Source organism: Amblyraja radiata, chromosome 32 (assembly GCF_010909765.2).
Source record: "Amblyraja radiata isolate CabotCenter1 chromosome 32, sAmbRad1.1.pri, whole genome shotgun sequence".
In the NCBI taxonomy this organism is placed as follows: Eukaryota; Metazoa; Chordata; class Chondrichthyes; order Rajiformes; family Rajidae; genus Amblyraja; species Amblyraja radiata.
The window spans coordinates 13,076,875-13,097,508 of record NC_045987.1 but is presented as its reverse complement, the minus strand read 5'-3'; the positions used below and the strand labels follow the sequence as shown (position 1 = coordinate 13,097,508).

The window sequence follows — 20,634 nt, the reverse complement described above, 5'->3', positions numbered from 1 at the left end:
AACTTGGCTCGGACAAAACTCTGAACATTAATAGCCCATAATCTGTTATTTGCACTTTATCAGTTTATTTATTCATGTGTGTATATATTTATATAATGGTATATGGACACACTGATCTGTTCTGTATTCATGCCTACTATGTTCTGTTGTGATGAAGCAAAGCAAGAATTTCATTGTCCTGTCAGGGACAATTGACAATAAACTCTCTTGAATCTTGAATCTATTGCAGAGCATTGGAATCGTTGTACCAGGCCATGATGCAACTGTTCACAACGCTCTCTGCAGTACATGTGGCAGCTCTTTAGATCCAAGAGAGTCATGAGTGTTTAATTGTCACCTGTACCAGGACCAGAACAATGAAATTCTTGCTGCAATTTACAGGCCCATTAACGCAATAACACACAGATAAATATGCAATGAGTAAATGATTGGTTATTTGAGGTAAACCAGGTCAAGATAGTGCAAGTCATGGTATGCAGTGCAAAGTCCATAGTAATTCAGCACTGAGGTTAGAGTTATGCAGGATGGCACAAGGGTCTGTTGGTCATGTTTGCCCATAGCCCCAGTTATTAATACTGAAACTTCATCATATGTGTGGCTTGAGAAGGGAAATGTTTTAGTTAGTTCCAGATTAGTGATGAGCATCGCTGCTCGGAAACATTTAACATGCAGGTCATGTGAGGACGTTTATGGGCGTGGTTTCTTGGCAACAGATGACTTGTTAAATCACGTATTCAGGAAAGTGGATCAGAGTGAAAGGGGAACACATTGACATGTATAGACTCCTGACAGAGCTCGATGGACCAGATGCAGGGAAGGTGTGTCCTTTGGCCGGGGCTCAGAAATGAGGGGATACAATCTCGGGATATGGGGTAGGGGATTTAAGACTGAGATGAGCTGAGTGAATGTGTAATTCTCTACCCTAGAAGATGGAGGAGTAAAAGTCATTGAGTATATTTTGGTCGTAGATCGACACAAAATGCTGGAGTAATCCAGCGGGACAGGCAGCATCTCTGGAGAGAAGGAATGGGTGACGTTTCGGGTTGAGACCCCTCTTCAGACTTCTTTGATTTAAACCAGCAACAGCATTGCTTTCCTACACACAAGTATATTTTGGAGATTGGCAATGGTTTATTATTATTGTCATGTGTACTAAGGTACAAGGTCCTAGAAACATTGAAACATAGAAAATAGGTGCAGGAGGAGGCCATTCGGCCCTTCGAGCCAGCATCACCATTCATTGTGATCATGGCTGATCGTCCCCTATCAATAACCCGTGCCTGCCTTCTCCCCATATCCCTTGACGCCACTAGCCCCTAGAGCTCTTAAATCCATCCAGTGACTTGGCCTCCACTGCCCTCTCTGGCAGGGAATTCCATAAATTCACAACTCTCTGGGTGAAAAAGTTTTTTCTCACCTCAGTCTTTAATGACCTCCCCTTTATTCTAAGACTGTGGCCCCTGGTTCTGGACTCGCCCATACATAGGGAACATTTTTCCTGCATCTAGCTTGGCCAGTCCTTTTATAATTTTTAATTCCTGACACAAAACGTCGCCTATCCTGGTTCTCCAGAGATGCTGCCTTGACCTGCTGAGTTACTCCAGCACTTTGTGTCATGTTTTGCAAACCAGCACCTGCAGTTTCTTGTATCTACAGTGAAAGGCTTTTGTTTATGTGCTATCTAGTCAAATCAAATCATACTATACGTGAGTCCTCCACAACAGATGGGGAGGAGTAAAATTGTAGAAGAAGGTGGATAGACACAAAAGGCATCAGGGGATATGGGGAGAGAGTCGTCATGTGGTATTGAGATAGATGACCAGCTCTTGAATGGCAGGGTAAACTTTAAGGGACAAATGGCCAACTACGTTTCTACGTTTCTCTGCGTCAGAAGAGTGAGCAGTTTAAGAGGGAACAAAAGCAGAAGGCATGGGAGACCTGGAAACAAAACAAGAAACCGGGTCCTACGTTACTGAGCGTACCTGAGAGATGTGATTCCGCAGTGCAGTGCTTTTATTTTGTAGACAAAAAGGTGCCGGGATGCATATTGTTCCTTGCTGTTGGTGACTATGACGGATTGTCACCCTATTAATTACCTAAGCTGTTAAACGGCCCAACCATCAAATTTAATTGATAACATTTATTCTTTACCTTTAGTAATCTTTATCTGATATTAAACGTTAAAAAATTAGTTTTTAATCTTTTCGAGGTGCCAGGACACCGTACTGGTGTACGCCTACACTGAACAAGCTCAGGCCTAGTTTACTCCAGAGATTGTGTTGTATTCCACCCCCCACCCCCCCCTCCTCCCTTGCTGCAGTTGAGCTTGGACAGGCGCCTGTCGATCCGGAGTGACGGCAGCTTCCACATCGAGAGGGCAGAGCGAGGAGATGCAGGGAGATACGTCTGCACCATCACAAATTTGATGGGATCCGTTAATAAAACCATCACCGTGAATGTACATGGTGAGTCGTGTTGGGAGCGAAGCAGGATTATTTTGGCTCGGTTTCTCTCCAGCTCCAGTGAAGCAGCTGTACATACCCGCTCCCTGTGTCACAGCGTACGTGGACCCGCGTGGCTTTTGGTGCAAATGAACAACAGTCTGTGCTGAACAGTTTTCTTAGCTGGTAGCTACACTTGCAACTTTTAAAATACATTTGGACAGATATTTGGATTGGAAGGGTTTAGGGGTGGGAGATTGCAACCTTCACGTGGTCCGCCCTGTTTCGACGAATGCAATCCACCTGGCGTGCGCAATCAAATAAGATCAAATAGAACAAGGTGTCCTACAACCTTAGGCTGTGCACGCCATACGCAAGAAGAAGAAGAAGGGTTTAGAGGAATAATGGCCAAGAAACATACAGTACAAAGATGGCATAGAATAATGGCATAGAAACATACAAAGAGTTCATTTGGCCCATCATGTCAATGCACGGGCCAAAATAGAGAATATTTCTGACATGATAATGTGCGTGATATTTGAGGATACCCTTGTTTTACAGTACATCCATCAATTAAGGCTGGTCACGTTATCCTTACTACAGAAGAGGAGGTGCCTGTAACTCTGCATTGTGAATCCACTGGGGCTCCAAAGCCAACCGTTGTCTGGTCCAAGGTATGACTGAACCACGAGGCCTTGTTTCTGGGAAATAGGTCATTAAAGTGTCCGGTTTCTTACACTGGTTGACATGTTGTAAAGACATCAGAGGAAATACTAAGCCTGAAAGTGTGTTGCTCGCTTTGGTGAAGGTGGAAGCCATCTTCACAAGGACATGTTCAAGGACAAGGACATGCTTGAGACCCGGGTTCATTCCTGACTTTGGGTTCTCCCTGTGTGGAGTTTGCACGTTCACCCTGTGACCACGCGAGTTTTAATCAGGTGCTCCGGTTTCCTCCCGCATCCCAAAGATGAGTGGTTAGGAGGTTAATTGGCCTCCATAAATTACCCCTGGTGTATGGGTGAGATAGAATAATGGATCCAGAGTTGGACCCTTCGGCCCAACTCGTCCATGCTAAACAAGATCTAAGATAGTTACATTTGCCCACATTTGACTCGTATCGCTCAAAATCTTTCCTATCCATGAACCTGTCACTTTACTCAGGATAATTGTAACTGAGTGGTTCTCTTGGTGAGGGTAGATGACTTAGTCTTGCGTATTGGGGAGGGGGGAGGTTAGTTATCGGGTTAGAAACTGAAGTTCTGAATGTGCAGGGGAATGTGCAATATTTCTGATCATATCTAACTATTGGAACTACATTGATATCATCTGACCTGTAGAAAACCCTGATAACTAAACAAAACTTGAAAAGTAGAGTGCAGCCTACCTTCATCAGGAATGCTAACAGTGGAGTAAACGTAGTGGTCTTGGAAATGTACAAGACTGAAATAGGCCCTTCAGCCCACCTTGTCCATGGTGCCAAGATGGCACACTGGGCTAGTCCCATTTGCCTTCATGAGCCCCACAGCCCCCTAAACCTTTCCTATCCATACATTTGCCCAAATGCTTTTTAAATGTCATCATTGTTTTGGTTTCTCTCACTTCCTCTGGCAACTTATTTCCAGATACGGATAGTGAAAAAGTTGCCCCTGAAGTCCCTCTTAAATCTTTCCCCTCTCTCCTTAAACCTCTGCCCTCCAGTGTTAGAAACCTCTTCCCCGGTAAAAAGCCTGTGTGCCTTCACTTTATCCGTGCCCCTCGTGGACTTGTACACCTTAATAAGGACCCCCTTCAGTTTTATACGCTGCAAAGAAAAAAGTCCCAGCCTGTAACTCGAGCCCGTAAGGCCAAGTGACATCCTCATACCCTGGAGAACCTCTCTGGACCCTTTCCAACGTGGTGACTTGGTTCAAGTTATTGGGACATTGAACGGAGTTGTGGAGCCTGTCAGCTTCTTTCTCCCTAGCTTGGAATTGATGCATGAGATGAGAAGGGCTGGGGTAGTGGGATGGTGGGACTGTCACTGGGAATACAGCAACCACTATCAGAAGTGTTTCTTTCCTGTCAGTATTTGAAAGCTTGTGAATGTTTTGTTTCTGAATGCACCCCGCAGGACGGAGTGCGCCTGCACCCAGGCGAGTCACGGTATAACACGGACGCAAATGGGAGCCTCGTGATTGCTGCCCCATCATCAGAAGATGCAGGAGTCTACGTCTGCACTGCTTCCAACGTGGTGGGGTTTGCCAGCCGGGAACTCCAGCTGTTTGTCCATAGTAAGAAGCTTCGCCCTGTTGTTTTAATAAATGTAGACCTGTCCACATCCAGTGCGATCAATTGCACTCACACCTCGCCAAACCACAGGACACTGAGGCAGACAAGTTGCAGACATTAATCCCAGTGAGGAGCACCGATAAAAAACTAACAGCTGAAGTCACACCCCAGATCCATGCTGTCCACTTGTGTCAATGCAAAGAGTCCCAGCTACTATCTTCCAGCTACTGTGGAATTCTCTGCCACAGAAGGTAGTTGAGGCCAGTTCATTGGCTATATTTAAGAGGGAGTTAGATGTGGCCCTTGTGGCTAAAGGGATCAGGGGGTATGGAGAGAAGGCATATACTGAGTTGGATGATCAGCCATGATCATATTGAATGGCGGTGCAGGCTCGAAGGGCCGAATGGCCTACTCCTGCACCTATTTTCTATGTTTCTATCAGGCAGCTGAACCATCCTACCACATCTAGAGTGTGTAGGAAGGAACTGCAGATGCTGGTTTAAACCGAAGATAGACACAAAAGCTGGGGTAACTCAGTGGGACAGGCAGCATCTCTTGAGAGAAGGAGTGGATGACATTTCGGGTCGAGACCCTTAGAACAACACAGGAAAAGGCCATTCGGCCCACATTATCCATGCCATTCATGATGCCAACATAAACTAATATCTTCTGTCCTGCATTAGTTCCCTATGCCTCCATTCTCTTCATATCCATCCAATATAATTATGCCAATATGAATCAATAATACATTAAATTAATAACATTAATATAGATAACCATTATAATGCAATTCTGAATTTGAGGTCCCTTGTGCAACCAAAGACACAGGCAAAATAATAATGTGACTTTACTATTAATCATAAGTCTTGAATTGTATTCTGCAGCAAAACCAAAGATTGGTGAGATGAATCCAGAGGACTTGGGTGGGCTGATTGAAATCAGTGGCACTGCTGGGACAGAGGTGATGTTACCATGCGAGGTTCAGGCCTCTCCTCCTCCCATCGTCAGGTGGAAGAAAGACTCTCGACTGCTGCCAGTCTCATCGGCCAGGTAATGCGTCTGCGCAGATATCGATGCATGCTGCCGCATGTCGCAACAAGGTGCATCTCAGGCTCCAGCCAGCGTACTGCCACTGCAGTGGATGCTTCCTGTGGCAGGAACCTGCATATTGTGGGGTTGTGCTAACCTTTGAGACATTGGGCTGCTATCCTTATTAATCAGTCTTCCCCCAACCCCCCTACAACCAGTCTGAAGAAGGGTCCCAATCCAAAATGTCGCCAATCCCTTCATTCCATACTTGCCGTCTGACCCGCTGAGTTCCTCCAGCACTTTGTATTTTACTCTCTATGAGTCATACAGCGTGGAAACAGGCCCTTCAGCCCAACGTGCCTACACTGACCAAGTGAATAAGTTTGACTGGTGATCATTTATTTGCAGTTTCTAAGGTTCCCTTGTATGTAAGTAGCTACTGTTTGCGCCTATATGCCTGTTGCAATGACACTTCAATGGTCATTCCAGTGTAGCCTCCATGCACCAGCCGTGAACATTGAGAGGTGTCTCAAGGAGATTGAAGCCACAAGTGGAGTTGCACCTGTGATCTCAGCTGGCATGAAGTCAGGTGTTAGAGGAGAGTACACAAAATTGCTGGGGAAACTCAGCGGGTGCAGCAGCATCTATGGAGCGAAGGAAATAGGCGACGTTTCGGGCCGAAACCCTTCCTCAGACTGCTTAGAGGAGAGTTACTGCTCTTCCTCACACAATATGGTGAATCAATTGTATCCACATCATTCTTAGAATATATTTACTGTCTGTGCTACAGCTGTCGATGGATTGGAGGTGGAGTGGGACATCTCAACTGTGAAACAAATCTACATGTTACACAAAGATAAAAGAACAGAAAAAGTTTTTTAAAAAAACACACAAAGTGCTGAAGGAACTCAGTAGGTCGGGCAGCCTCTGTGAAGGGAATGGACAGATGATGTTTCAGGCCATGACTCTAGAGACGGGTCCCGACCTGAAGCATCGCCTGTCCATTCCCCACACAGATGCTGCCTGACCCGCTGAGTTCTTCTAGTGCTTTTCCTTTTTGCTCAGGATTCCAGTATCTACACTTCCTTGTCTCCCCATAATGTAAAAACAACTTAAGGGCCTGTCCCAATTTGGACGTCATTTGCACGTCACGCAGGTGGCGCGCAAGGAATTTGAGAATCCCAAGATCCTGTGGCGCCGCGCGCTTCCGCACGTCACTGTCTAGTCCACCATGCGCGCATAATGCACGCCTTCTGCACGTCATGACGCGTAAATGATGCCCAAGTGGGACATGCGCTTTTAGTCATCGAGTCATACTACCCAGAAACAGGCCCTTCGGCCCAACTTGTTCATGCTGATCAACTTCTCCCAGTAGAAGCAGGGTAATTCCTCCAGAAAATGCAGTGAGTTGAGAACAGTTCCATTCAAACTATGTGTAAAATGAGTAATTTCAGCCACTTGCTGTGCTCATCAGGCCTGTTTAACAGAGAGACACAAGCAATTACAGGCGCTGGAATCTTGAGTACGTTCAAGAACTATCGCAATGTTTAAGAAACATTTACACAGGTACATGGATAGGATTGTATAGAGGGATATGGGCCAATCACAGCCAGGTGAGACTAGTGTAGATGGGACATGTTAAACTAAACAACAAGGTACCCAACCCTCGTGCCCCGGAGTTTTGGGATGTCTCGAGGGTGTAGGATATTTCTAACCCCCTTCCTTCCCTTCCTTTGTCACTTTCCCTTCATTCTCAGTGACTTTGTACTGATGTGCAGTAGTCATAACTCAGTCCACAGGGTATTTGTAACATGCATCTGATTGCTGACTGATTGTGTTTCAATGTTCTCCATTGAAAAGCTATTCTATTTTTAATGGATGTGTTTGGGAGAACCATGAAATATAAGATGGTGTACTTCACGTACGGATCGAGGAAGCAGATGCTGGAACGGGAGAGATTTGTGGTGTGGAATTAGGATTTCAAATGTGTGGAAAGCATCTAACTCGAAGAGCATGATTTCCATTTACTGAAAGAATGCATGCGACACATCCACAGCACCAACCTCACCCCACAAACCTTTCTTACTCTCTTGCTTATTCACACTCACTCTCACACAGTGACTCTCACACGCTGACTCTCACACACTCATCTCTCTCTTGTCTTTCTCCCTTTCTCTCTTCACTCTCATAGAATCATGGAGCACAGAAATAGGCTCTTCAGCCCAACTCATCCTTGCAGTCTAAGATACCCCATCTAAGCTAGTCTCATTTGCCTGTGTTTGGCCCATATCCCTCTACACCTTTCCTACCCCATGTATTTGTCCAAATGTCTTTTAGACGTTGTTACCGTACCTGCCTTAATTAATTCCTCTGGCAATTCATTCCCTATACTCACCAACCTCTGTGTGGAAAAAAGTTGCCCCTCGGGTTCCTATTAAATCTTTTCCCTCACACCTTAAGCCTATACCCTCTAGTTTTTCAATCCTCTACCCTGGGAAAAAGACTGAGCCATCATCTTGCAACCGACCAGCAAGCAGTTAATTTAAATGTCTCCCAAGAACACCTGCAGTTGCTCCCGACATACGGCCTTTTGAGTGCCATGGTGTGCCACTCCTTCAGAGATGGTTGCATGGGGACCAGAAATGCCTTCAGGTCACAGTATGCATTCACAGTGTGCTGTGATTTTGTATCACAGTTTTAGAAGTTGAACCACTCCTTGATCTGCATCCCAGGCGCTATACACCCTTCAAAGTACTGGAGTAACTCAGCGGGTCAGGCAGCATATCTGGAGAAAAAGCATGGGTGACGTTTCAGGTCGGGACCCTTCTTCAGACTGCTGACTATATTGGGGTGTACAAGATCACAAGGAACATGGATAACATGATGGCTCACAACAGGGTAGAAGATACTAAAACTAGAGGGCATAGGCTTAAGGTGAGAGGGAAAAGGTTTAAAAGGGAACTCAGGAGCAACTCTTTCTCTCAGACGGTAGTGGTCGAAGGGCCTCTTTTCGTACCGTGAGACTCTGTGGCATTTCTGTGACCATCAATCCTGGGCTGTCGACATAAGGAACAGGTTCTGTCAGTCCCCAGCAATGGCTAATGTCACTGTTCCGACCAGGTTTCCCAACCGAGCTAGTTGGTCTTGGCATCATCTTCAGCACAGACATTGTGGGCTTCAGGGCTTGTTGTTGTACGGTACTGTTCTATGTTCTTGCCCTGCTTGCCTGCGCTTTGGCCCATATCCCTCTGACCATCTGAGCCTTATAACTCCACAGTCACTGGTGACTTTGCCCGCACCATGCCAACCAAGATCGGCTCTCACAGGTAGTCTTTCCACACTGAGCTGTGATGTGATTCACTGCTAGGTTCCCAGCAGCGACAGGGAGACCAGGGACATGTTCCCAGTGGCCAGACTCTCAGCTCGGACAAAGGAGAGCTGAGAACTTGAACTGTTAGCACTCTCGTTCTTGGGACAGCGGCTGCACACCAAGCAAAGCACAGGGGTGAAATGAAGAACGGAGCGATCACGACAAAAGCAAATCTGTCATTTTAAAATATCTTCGACAGAACATTCACTTGCAAAGCAAAATGACGAGCACAAAGCAGTATTTGGCTTCAGTTTTGAAAATATCAGTCTGTGGGGTTTTTTAAAAGTGGAGAGAGGTTTCATGTGCAGGCAGTGTTGGTGTGGTAATGATCGGTGTTGTCTGCAGTAGATGGTCAAGCCTGCTTTGCATCCTGAAAAATACTCTGCAACAGTGGAAAAAACTCTTGGCGTATTTAAAGAAGAACAGATGTTTGGGAAGGGAAAGACCAACTTGGAACGGATGCACAGTTTAAGCTTGCATCTTGTTTTATGTGGCTCTTGGGAATAATGATAATACAAAGCTTCTGTGGGCTGAATTTTTTTCTGATTAACGACTAGTTTTATAATTCATATAGTGATTTGTGGACTTATCAAGGTGCATTTTTTAGGCATTGTTCAGTTTCAAGTGCGGCACTTTGCTCTATGAATTTATTGAGAGTTTTGGTGATATTTTGTAAAGTGTATTGCACTTGTTGGAAATTATGTTGGACATCTTTGTTCTCTCTAGGCATACTATCACAAGCATACATATTTATAAACTAGCATCTGCAAATGCTTGTGTCTACATATCTATCTATACCTGCTTTGATGAACACATTAAAACAGATATTTTATAAAGGATTAAAAGTGACAATACGTGTAGGAAAGAACCAGATGCTGGTTTAAATCGAAGATAGACATAAAATGCTGGAGTAACTCAGTGGACAGGCAGCATCTCTAGGTTTCTTCAGATAGGTCTCGACTCGAAACGTCACCCATTCCTTCTCTCCAAAGATGCTGCTTGTCCCGCATTTTGTGTCTATATTTGGTGTAAACCAGCATCTGCAGTTCCTTCCTACAATCTACAAACCTCTATGCCTTTGGAGTCTTGTACATCTCTGTTTACCCATCTGGTACATTGGAGATGTATTTGTGGTGGGATATAACTTGGGCCATGCAAGAATCTGACTGAAGCTGTGAGAGGTCAAGCACTTTCAAGCTGAGATACTCTCGGACTGGGGGTAAACATCTTATTAGGCTGCTTTGAGTTTCCTCTCTGCAATAAGCCGATGCAAAAATGCCTATTGTTCACCTTCAGGGTGCTTAGATCATTATGAACGAGACTTTCTGCTCTGATCTCATCTGTCTGTAATCTAACCATAAAAAATGACATTTTAATTTTCCTTTTTTTTCGCGGTTGCCAATTGGCATTAGAGTTTGACTTTCTATTCTCAGTATTGCAAAGTATTTAACAAAATAATTAATGTTCCAGATGAATTATAGGACACTTGAGTTTTCACAGTTTGACATGGAAACGCTGTTCTGCTGATTTCCAGAATTGTATTCGCTACAAGAAGAGGTTGGACAAATGTAAATAGTTTTCTTGGGAGCATCGGAGACTGAGGAGAGACCTGATAGAACCATATAATATTATGAGAGGCATACGTAGATATGGTAGACAGTCAGAATCTTTTTCCCAGGGTGGAAATATCCTTGGGTGGTCCTAACTTCTCCCTGGTTACCTTCTTGCTTTTAGTGTTGGTATAAAACCCATTGGGATTTTGTTTAATCCAACTCGGCAAAGACATTTTATGGTCTCATTGGGAACTTCTAATCTCCCGCCTGGGGTCTTTCTGTAAGAATTTGTTTTAATTCAATGCGCAAAGTTCTTTGTTTCCTGAATCGCCCATGTTGTGTCCTTTCAGGTACACGTTCTTGCCATCGGGGTCACTCAGGATCTTGGATTCCAGGGTATCTGACAGCGGGCTATACAGGTGCTCTGCCATCAACAGAGTAGGAAATGCCTCGTTGACTTTGCAGCTCATTATACATGGTGAGAGTTATTACCCTCAGCCTCTTCGTCTCCCTCCATGTTCTTGCCTTCCTCAGGGTGTATGGTTGTGTTTGGGGGTTTGTTCCATGAGTGTGTGGGTGACTGACTATGAGTGACTGAGTCCCACCGTATGGAAGCAAGGTCCATGGCCTATCATCTCCATGCTGACCATCGCACCTTGTATCGCACGCTCATACCTGGTCCAAAATATATCTCATGCTTGACTTGAGGCATTTCATGGTAGAATTTGGCAGTTTAACACATTGTAGGAGGTGGTCTCACAAGGAACTTGCTCAGCTGTAGTAACAGCTGAGAGGGAGTGTTGTGCTGTTTGTGGCAAGGGCTGTATTGCTAATGCACAGAAGATCATCCCACCCAAAGACATTAATCAGCCTGATCTAAGTATTTGTCTTGGTTCCGTTTTCTGCCTCTGATTCAATAGCCCGACAAAAGTTTCCATTCATATAGGTCGGCACCTAATTCATTTTTGAAAGGATAGATTGAATCTGTTTCCCAATTCTCCTTTAATTAACCAGTTCTAGATTCCAACTTGATTTGAATAGATCTGGAGCGTGAAAAGTTAGATGAGAGTACTTGAACTGCAGGACCTCCAACGAATGGGTGTATGACTCTTAAAAGGCCACAGCTCATTGTTCTCTTCAGAATGAACATAATTAATACAGGTAGTCACAAAAAGCTGGAGTAACTCAGCGGGACAGGCAGCATCTGTGGCGAGAAGGAATGGGTAACGTTTCGGGTCGAGATCCTTCTTCTGCCTGAAATCAGAAGAAGGGTCTCAACTCGGAACATCACCCATTCCTTCTCTCCAGAGATGCTGCCTGTCCCGCTGAGTTACTCCAGCTTTTTGTGTCTATCTTCGGTTTAAACCAGCACCTGCAGTTCCTTCCTACACATAATTATTACAGGCTTTTGTCGTTGTTCCTTTATACATTCTTTCCTGCTGCATTATGGCTGCTGGTTCACCTGGCTTAAACCTTTTTGGGCAGGTACACGGATAGGAAAGATTTAGAAGGATATGGGCCAAACGTGGGTGAATGGGAGTAGCTTAGATGGGGCATCTTGGTCAGCATGGAGGTGATGGGCTGAATGGCCTGTTTTCCTGATGTATGGTTCTATAACTAGATGGCCATGTTTCCAGCCTGAGATATTTCTCCCTTGCAGCTCTGTGGGGTCAACAGACAACGTTGAGGTTAACCTTGTCATTTTCGGTCCTGAAACCCCCTGAACTGTGTTTGCAAGGATGCTCCACCACCAAGACAAGCGTGTGAAATATAGGGCACAATAGATCGATGTTCTGGTGTTGAATTCAATTTGGGGAATTTAATTGGGGGGATGGGAATTTTGTTTTATAAGATGATTAAACTGGTCGAGTCCATGGGCTGAATTATTATTTTATTTATTCTCATTCATCTCCCTTTTTCTAGTTCCTCCCAAGATCCAACCTTCACATCATCTTTTGAAAGCAATAGTGGGGCAGTTTGTTGACCTTCCGTGTCTGGCACATGGTGACCCAATGCCGGAAATCAGGTGGTACCGGGGTGATGAAGCCCTGCTGCAGGGTGCCAGGGATGCCCTTGATGGGCCCGATGGTTCCGTCAGCATTGAGGACGTCGAGCTCTCTGATACTGGCGTATATCGTTGTGTTGCAACCAATAATGTTGGCCAGGATGTGAGTGAGATGACACTGATGGTGTTGGGTAAGTGTACATCCAGACCACTGATAGCACCTCCACAGGACTTGGTCCAGATAAGAGCATGAACTAATCTGTAAGATGACTTGTTTTTCCATGAAGGATGGATACAATTCTCTATTTTTTTTTTTTATCAGAGCCACCGTTTTTTGCTGAAGATGATGCCCCATTCGATGCCGAACAGGAACGACTGGCCAAGGAGAGGGTTATTCTTCCCTGCCCAGCTGAAGGTAGGCAACAGCCACTTGATGCGGGGAAATCTCGAGACTAGGGCAGGACAGATGCTAAGTGCTGGCTCGAATGGCCTACTCCTGCACCTATTGTCTATTGTCTATTGAGAGAGCTTTGACTTCCTTGAGGCTCTGAGAACGTGTCATGGAGAATGAGCAGACGGGAACATTTTTGAAGACTTGGCTTGGGTCTTGCGGAAAGTCTCACCTGGGTATTTGGAGGTTTATCCAGACAACCACGAGGAGTTGCATTTTGAGAGGTTAAATGTAAGGGGAAAGTCTACAGTAAATGGTAGAATGTTTAGAAGCATTGATGTTCAGAGGGATATTGGGTGTGCAAGTCCATAGGTCCCTGAAAATGGCAACACTAGTAGATAGAGCGGTAACAAAGACATTTGGTATGTTTGGCGTCATCAGTCGGGACTTTGAGTACAAGATTCTGGAAGTCAGGTTGTACTAGTTAAAACCTCAGGCCACATTATTGTGTGCAGTTCTGGTTGACCTATTATTGGAAGGATGTTTTGATACTTTGTTAAAACAGTAGGGATTTGTTTGTTATTTCAACTTACCATCTTAAACATATGTACAAGTTAATTTCAGGATTGTTGACACATTTGGGAATCTAAATCTAAATTCTTGATCTAATAATGTATTAAGTACATTTAGTTCATCGAACTTTGGCCACCACAGCTGCCAGAGAATGCTGTACAATGACAATGTTTAAAAGACATTAGGACAGGTACATGAATGGGAAAGGTTGAAGGGATATGCATCTAACATGGGCTAATGGTTCTAGCTCACAAGGCATATTGGTCAGCATGGATGGGTTGGGCTGAAGGGCCTGTTTCTGTACTGTATGACTATAATTCTTATAATTGTGTCAGCCAAATCCACCCGCAGTGTCTCTGAGGTTAACCCAAAGCTCTGGTTCCCTCCACACATTGTGTAAACATAATACAAGTAAGCATTTATCGCTGTTTATGTTGTTGGAAATTATGTAAACTGTGTGCTTACAGTTCTTAGAAGTTATTGGCTTGTGGCTTCAAACTTCTTAATGTCAGCACTTTATTAGAATAATCAGTTGAAGGACAAATTGTGCTAAACTTTTCAATTGCCTTTCCAAATCTGAAGATCATGCAGATTGCAGTTGTGATGATAAGACTAAAGGGAAATGTTTTACTAATCAAATACCGATACAATAATGTAGCTGTAAATAAAAGGTTTAAACTGCGTACTCATCCAACAACCATGCAGAAAGCTTAGTGGTGAATACATTTAGCGTGTGACCCCTTCAAAGCAGAGGTCTTTTGGCTAAATGGAGATGCAGATGGAGAAACTGCAGATGCTGGGATCTTGAGCAAAACACCAAGTGCTGGAAGAAATCAGCAGGCCAGACAGCATCTGGGGTGGGAATGGACAGACGGCTCTTTCTTCCCACCTTAATCCCAACAGCACAGGAACCAGCGATTATGCCGGGCAGTTGGTACCGGCAACCTCCAACAAAGATCATTTGTACACGGAAGGAAGTGACAACAAAGCAATTAGAATAGTATGATGTGATTAATAGGTGAACACCATGATTACATGTCAAAGACATTGCATGTAACAAACGTTACTTGAGATTTTCTTTGAGGATGCAATTAGCAGAATTGATAGATTGGTGACTGGTGACTGCAGTCCGTGAGGATTTCTAAAAGGCATTCAACCGTAACTCATACAAAGTTCTCTTCACACTTCATGATATTGAGGGTACAATTTGGATAAATAATTGGTTAACAAGCAGAAAACAAAAGATTGCAGATAAGAGTCTTTTGTAAATTAAGCTGGAACTAGTAGATTGTTCCAGTGCTGGTCCATCAGCTCCTTGCAAAAATGACTGTGTACCGTGTACAATGCATCTGGGTTGGCGTGGGCAAGCCTTTTCCTGGGTCAGGTAATATGGTGGAGTAATTCCATTTTCCAATCGCTATTTGAATCACTTTATTAATGTATCCTGTGAGACTATTTATGCTATGGTTTCATTATTCTCAGGAACCCCTCCGCCAGTTATACATTGGCTACAGAATGGATTGGAACTGCTGGGCAATGAACCAGGGGTCTCGATTCTGGAGGATGGCTCTCTTCTGCTCGAGTCAGTTTTGCCCCATAACAGCGGAGATTACTTGTGCATTGCAACAAATGAGGCCGGCTCTTCCAAAAGAAAGTCTCGATTGCAAGTCAGAGGTAAACGTTTATGCTGTAATGTGAAGCAACATTCAATACTTCAAGCAAACATACTGAGGTTACTGTTGTGTGGTGTTCAAGAGCCTGATGGTCACTGAGAAGAAGGCGTTCTTGAACCTGGTGGTCATGGTCTTTAGGCTCCTGCACCTTCTTCCCGATGGTACAAGAGAAATCGGAGCGTGGCCAGGGTGGTGTGGGATTTTGATGATGCCTTTTTGTGGTAGAGTCCTTCGATGATGGGGAGGTCAATATCTGTGATGAACCTGGCAATGTCCATCACTCCTTGGTATAGGATGGGAAAATGAATGTGGCACAGAGCAACCTATGATATTATTGAAAAGCAAAGTAGGTTTGTAAAGGGCCTGTCCCACTTTCACGACCTCTGCCGAGTTTGCCTTTGACTCATACTCGCAGCATAGTCGTCACAAGGTCGTAGGAGGTCGTAGATAGGTCGTAGCAGGTCGTGATGCTAGTCGTAGGTACTCGTGGCATCAAGTTGGTCGGGGCGTTTTTTCTAGCATGATGAAAAATGTCCACGAGTAAAAAAGGTCGTGAATTAGGTCATGAAAGTGGGACAGGCCCTTATGACTACAAGGCCCGACAAGTCCCACTTCTGTTTTTAAAAATCGTCATGACAGAGAAGAATTTGCTTTGGCAACTCCTGAGATTTGTTATAAAGACTTTGTATTGTTTCCACCTGCTGTGTTTGCTAGTGGTTTGAATAGTCTTCATCATGCATCCATTAACATGAATTTTCTCCCCATCTTAATTGCCCCTGAGGAGGTGGTGAAGCACGTAATTGAACGGCTGAAATTATTAAGGGATGAAGATACACCGACAGTGCTGTTGGTTAATGAATTCCAGGATCCCAGTTGCAGCAAAGATGTCATTACCTTGGAAAGGGTGCAGAAGAGATTCATCAGGAAGTTTACTTGGGCTTGCAGGCATGAGTTATAGGGAAAGCTTGGATAGGCTGGGACATTGTTTCTTTGACTGAGCTGAGGGTGACCTTCATGAGGTGTGCAAGATCATGAGGGGCATAGATAAAGACTTTTTCAGAAGGTAGAGGATTCTAATGCAAGAAGACACAGACTTAAGGTGACAAGATAGAGATTTAAGAGGAACCTCAGGGGGAACTTTTTCATTTGGAGGGTAGTCCGTATCTGGAATGCGCAGTCGGAGGAAGCTAAAAAAACAAATACAATTATGACTTTTAAAAGACATTTGGACAGATATATGAGTAGGGGGAATTTAGAAGGCTATGGGCCAAATGCAGGCAAATACAATACAATAATACTTTATTAGCCAAGTATGTTTTGCAACATGCGAGGAATTTCATTTTCCAAGTCAGTCATACAAATAAAAAGCAACAGAACTCACAAAATACATTTTAACATAAAACATCCAAAACAGTGACTCCTCCACATTCCTCTGTGATAGAAGGCGAAAAAAAGTTAAATGTCTTCCCTTCTTTGTACTGCTGCGGTCGGCGGCCTCGAGCCCTCCGTTGACGGGACGATCTTGACTCCCGTAGCCAGCGACGTTTGGGTCCTCCGCGTTGGGGCGATGTCAGCTCCCCCGCGCTGGGCGATCGACTGCGAGCTCTCGATGTAAAGCCCGCACGCAGGCTGCGCTTTGCAAGTTTGGTCAGCATGGACAAGTTGAGCTGAAGGGCTTTTTTTTCCATGCTGTACAGCCCCATGACTCTGTGAATCTATTTTCATGGAGATAATAGGCAATAGACAATAGGTGCAGGAGTAGGCCATTTGGCCCTTCGAGCCAGCACCGCCATTCAATTTGGCTGATCATCCCCAATCAGTACCCCGTTCCTGCCTTCTCCCCATATCCCCTGACTCCGCTATTTTTAAGAGCCCTATCTAGCTCTCTCTTGAAAGCATCCAGAGAACCTGCTTCCACCGCCCTCTGAGGCAGAGAAGTTAAGTTGGTGACATGTTTTCAAGACAAAATGGGGTGAAACTGTGAGGGAATGTGAAGGTGATAGTATTCCCAGCTACCTGTTGCCATTGACCTTCCAGCTAGTAGAGGTAGGGTGATGGTGGTAGTGTGTGTTTAATCTCTTTTCCTTTCTTTTGTTCCAGTTCCCCCTGAAATTCAGAATAACTACCAGATACAGAATGTCACTGCGTTAATTAATCAACCGTTGATCCTGGAGTGTGATGCCACTGGTACCCCACCTCCCGCCATCAGTTGGTACAAGAACGGGCAGCCGGTGGGTGCAGTTTTCCTAACATGTGGCTCTTATTGTGAAGTCCTAATAGACTGAAAACCTGTGCTCGTGCACGCCACAACTCTGACACATTGTATTCCTCATTCAAGCCAGTCATTCATGTGGACATCACTCTGGGTGTTCAATGTGAAGATTACTTAGGACGTTAGATATGGGCAACTCTTCCATTTACTATCTAGTGAATATACTTGGCAATAGTCCAGTTGGTTGAGGGAGACTCCAAAATCCTTAGTGGTGGCAAATAGCTGCAAAGGGAAGCATGGAATCAGACCATACCTAGTCCATGCTGTGGACTAGGTATGCATTAAATTGGATAGTTATATGGATGGGAAAGGAATGGAGGGTTATGGTCTGAGCGCAGGTATATGGGACTAGGGGAGATTATGTGTTCGGCACGGACTAGAAGGGTCGAGATGGCCTGTTTCCGTGCTGTAATTGTTATATGGTTATATGCTGATCAAGATGCCTGTCTAAGCTTGTCCCATTTACCCATGTTAGGCCCATATCCCTCTAAACCTTTCCTATCCATGTGTCCGAGGTGTGTCTTGCAAATATTATTATTGTACCTGCCTCAAATATCTCTGCTGGCAGCTTGTAGCATTTACCAACCATCCTCTGGATGGAAGTGTTGCCTCTCAGGTTCCTATTAAATCTTTCCAGTCTCACCTTAAACCCACACCCTCTGGTTCTTGATTCCCCCATCCTGGGAAAAAGACTCCGTGCATGCACATTGGCTGTTCTCCTCGTGGTTTTACACATCCACTTGTTTTTCTCCTGCAGGTCGCCGGGATGAGCAGATTGCGGCTTCTGAATGGAGGCCGTCTGCTGCGCCTTCCCAAAGTGCGTAAGGAGGACTCTGGAACGTATGTCTGCAAAGCCCTTAACGTTGCTGGCAACACCGATAAACATGTCAACCTACTGGTGCAGGGTAAGTGTTGGCTGGAGCATCGCCATCTCAGTTTCTCTCTTTTCCTTCTTCTCAGTAACATGAGTTGATATAAAATGATTTGTCACGAGCATCACTTTCTTGGAGTCTTCAGTGCCAGGGAGCTTGCTGCTTGTCCACAGCTTTTCACGCGTCGAACACTGATCAATACAGCACAAAAACTGGCCCTTCAGCCCAAAATGTCCGTGCTGAATGTAATGCCAACTTGAACTAATCTCCTCAGCCTGCACGTGATTCATGTCCCTACATTACCTGCATGCCCATGTGCCTGTCTAAAAATCTTTGCAACGCCACTATTGTATCTGCCTCCACCACCACTCTTGGCAGTGTGTTCTATGCACCCACAAACATTGCTCCACACGTCTCCTTTAAACTTTGCCCCTCTCACCTTAAAACTAAGTCTTTGACATTTCCAATCTAGGATCAAGGTGTTCCTTGTTTCTTCTTCCAACAGTCTCTACCCTTTCCATGCCTCTCAACATTTTATATACTTCTATCAGGACTCTGTCGTTCCAGAGAAAACAATTCAATTCAGTTCTCCCTCCTGTAATGATTAGAGTTCTAAAAAAACCTACTGTTCCACCTTGCGACCATCCACGGACATTCACAATTTACTGGCGTGTGGGAAGGAGCCGCGGGCACTGCTGGTTTACACTAGAAATAGACACAAAATGCTGGAGTAACTCGCCGGGTCAGGCAGCACCTCCGGAGAAAGGGAATAGTTTTCGTTTTGATTCGAGGACCTCCATCAGACCATTTACATGCGATGGTTTTATCCTCCTGCTCTGTGTTTAGTGCCTCCCATGATCTTCAGATCTGGAATCACTCAGGAAGTGGCTGTTTTGGTGACCTCGGAGTTGGAGCTGAAGTGCCGTACCAACGGAATCCCATTCCCCATCATTCGATGGAGCAAGGATGGCGGGTGAGTATTCCGAGTTTAATCGGCTATTCCTCACTGTTGTTTCATTTTCCTCACAATGATCTACACTGAAGCGTGGATCGATAGATACCAACACCTTCAGAAATGCAAACACATCGTGTGAGCTTGAGAAAGGAGGACCACGCACTTGAATAAAATTACAGAGACTTTTATTACAGTTGATTATGCATTCTGGAAAAAGAATGTGTCAGAGAAATAACAATTATTTTGTATTATATAAAGACTGTTGCAGTGTCTATGTATAGGAACACACACATTTTCTGGAAGAGAACACATCCTAGGTTATAGGAACGGCAGCATATATATATTAGTCACAGAATCATACTGCATGGAAACAGGCCCTTCGGCGCAACTTGCCCATGCTGACCAAGATGCTCCATCTACACTCGTCCCAGCTGTCTGCGTTTGGCCCATATCCCTCTAAATATTTCCTATGTCAAATGCCTTTGTCTCGACCCGAAACGTCACTCTTTCCTTCTCTCCAGAGATGCTGCCTGTCCTGCTGAGATACTCCAGCTTTTTGTGCCTATCTTCGGTTTAAACCAGCATCTGCAGTTCCTTCTTACACAAGTGTCTTTTAAATGTCGTTGAAGTAGCTGCCTCAACTACCTCCTCCCATAGCTCGTTCTATATACCAACCACCATCTAATGTGAAAATGTTGCCCTCAGGTTCCTACTCAATCTTTCCCGCTTCACCTTAAACCCACAGTATGTCCTGCGTTCTTGATTTCCCTACTCTGTGCATTTACCCTATCTATTCCTCACAGGATCTTATCCATCTCTTTTTGGATCACTCCTCATCCAATATATTATTAAGAAAAGCACATCTTAAGTAATTATAAAGATTAATAAACATTTTTTAATATTTGGTTTATTTTAGCTGCAGGGAGAGAATGTCCAGTTTAACGACATGTTCTTATTATATTTTTGGTCATTAGGGGCCTGTCTCTGGGAGGTAATCGCGTGGAGTTTGTAGAAGAGGGACAAGTACTGCGGATTCAGTCAGCTCGCCTCCTGGACCAGGGTCTCTATCAGTGTACTGCCCATAACCCAGCTGGGCATCAGAGCAAACACTTCAAAGTTGATGTCCATGGTATGAATTGACATTTCTGCTGTGATTGCTGCTTCCTTCCAGAATGCTTCCCTTCTCCTGGGCTGTTTGTGTTCAGAATAGAATAACTGGCCACGAACCACAC

The 20,634-nt window shown here is 44.6% G+C and overlaps 1 protein-coding gene across 4 annotated transcripts in view; it reads left to right on the top strand.

The window, feature by feature from the left end:
- The window catches only part of hmcn2 (hemicentin 2), a 247,232-nt gene that overhangs the window by 66,989 nt on the left and 159,609 nt on the right, over positions 1-20,634 (top strand). For all 4 annotated transcript variants that reach the window (XM_033049217.1, XM_033049218.1, XM_033049219.1 and 1 more), the window contains 12 exons: positions 2,321-2,465; positions 3,003-3,115; positions 4,552-4,711; positions 5,594-5,759; positions 11,012-11,139; positions 12,585-12,857; positions 12,989-13,081; positions 15,113-15,304; positions 17,404-17,534; positions 18,333-18,480; positions 19,294-19,420; positions 20,377-20,531. In XM_033049217.1, coding sequence (XP_032905108.1) covers positions 2,321-2,465; positions 3,003-3,115; positions 4,552-4,711; positions 5,594-5,759; positions 11,012-11,139; positions 12,585-12,857; positions 12,989-13,081; positions 15,113-15,304; positions 17,404-17,534; positions 18,333-18,480; positions 19,294-19,420; positions 20,377-20,531 — 1,831 coding nt within the window. The remainder of the gene's footprint in view (positions 1-2,320; positions 2,466-3,002; positions 3,116-4,551; positions 4,712-5,593; positions 5,760-11,011; positions 11,140-12,584; positions 12,858-12,988; positions 13,082-15,112; positions 15,305-17,403; positions 17,535-18,332; positions 18,481-19,293; positions 19,421-20,376; positions 20,532-20,634) is intronic.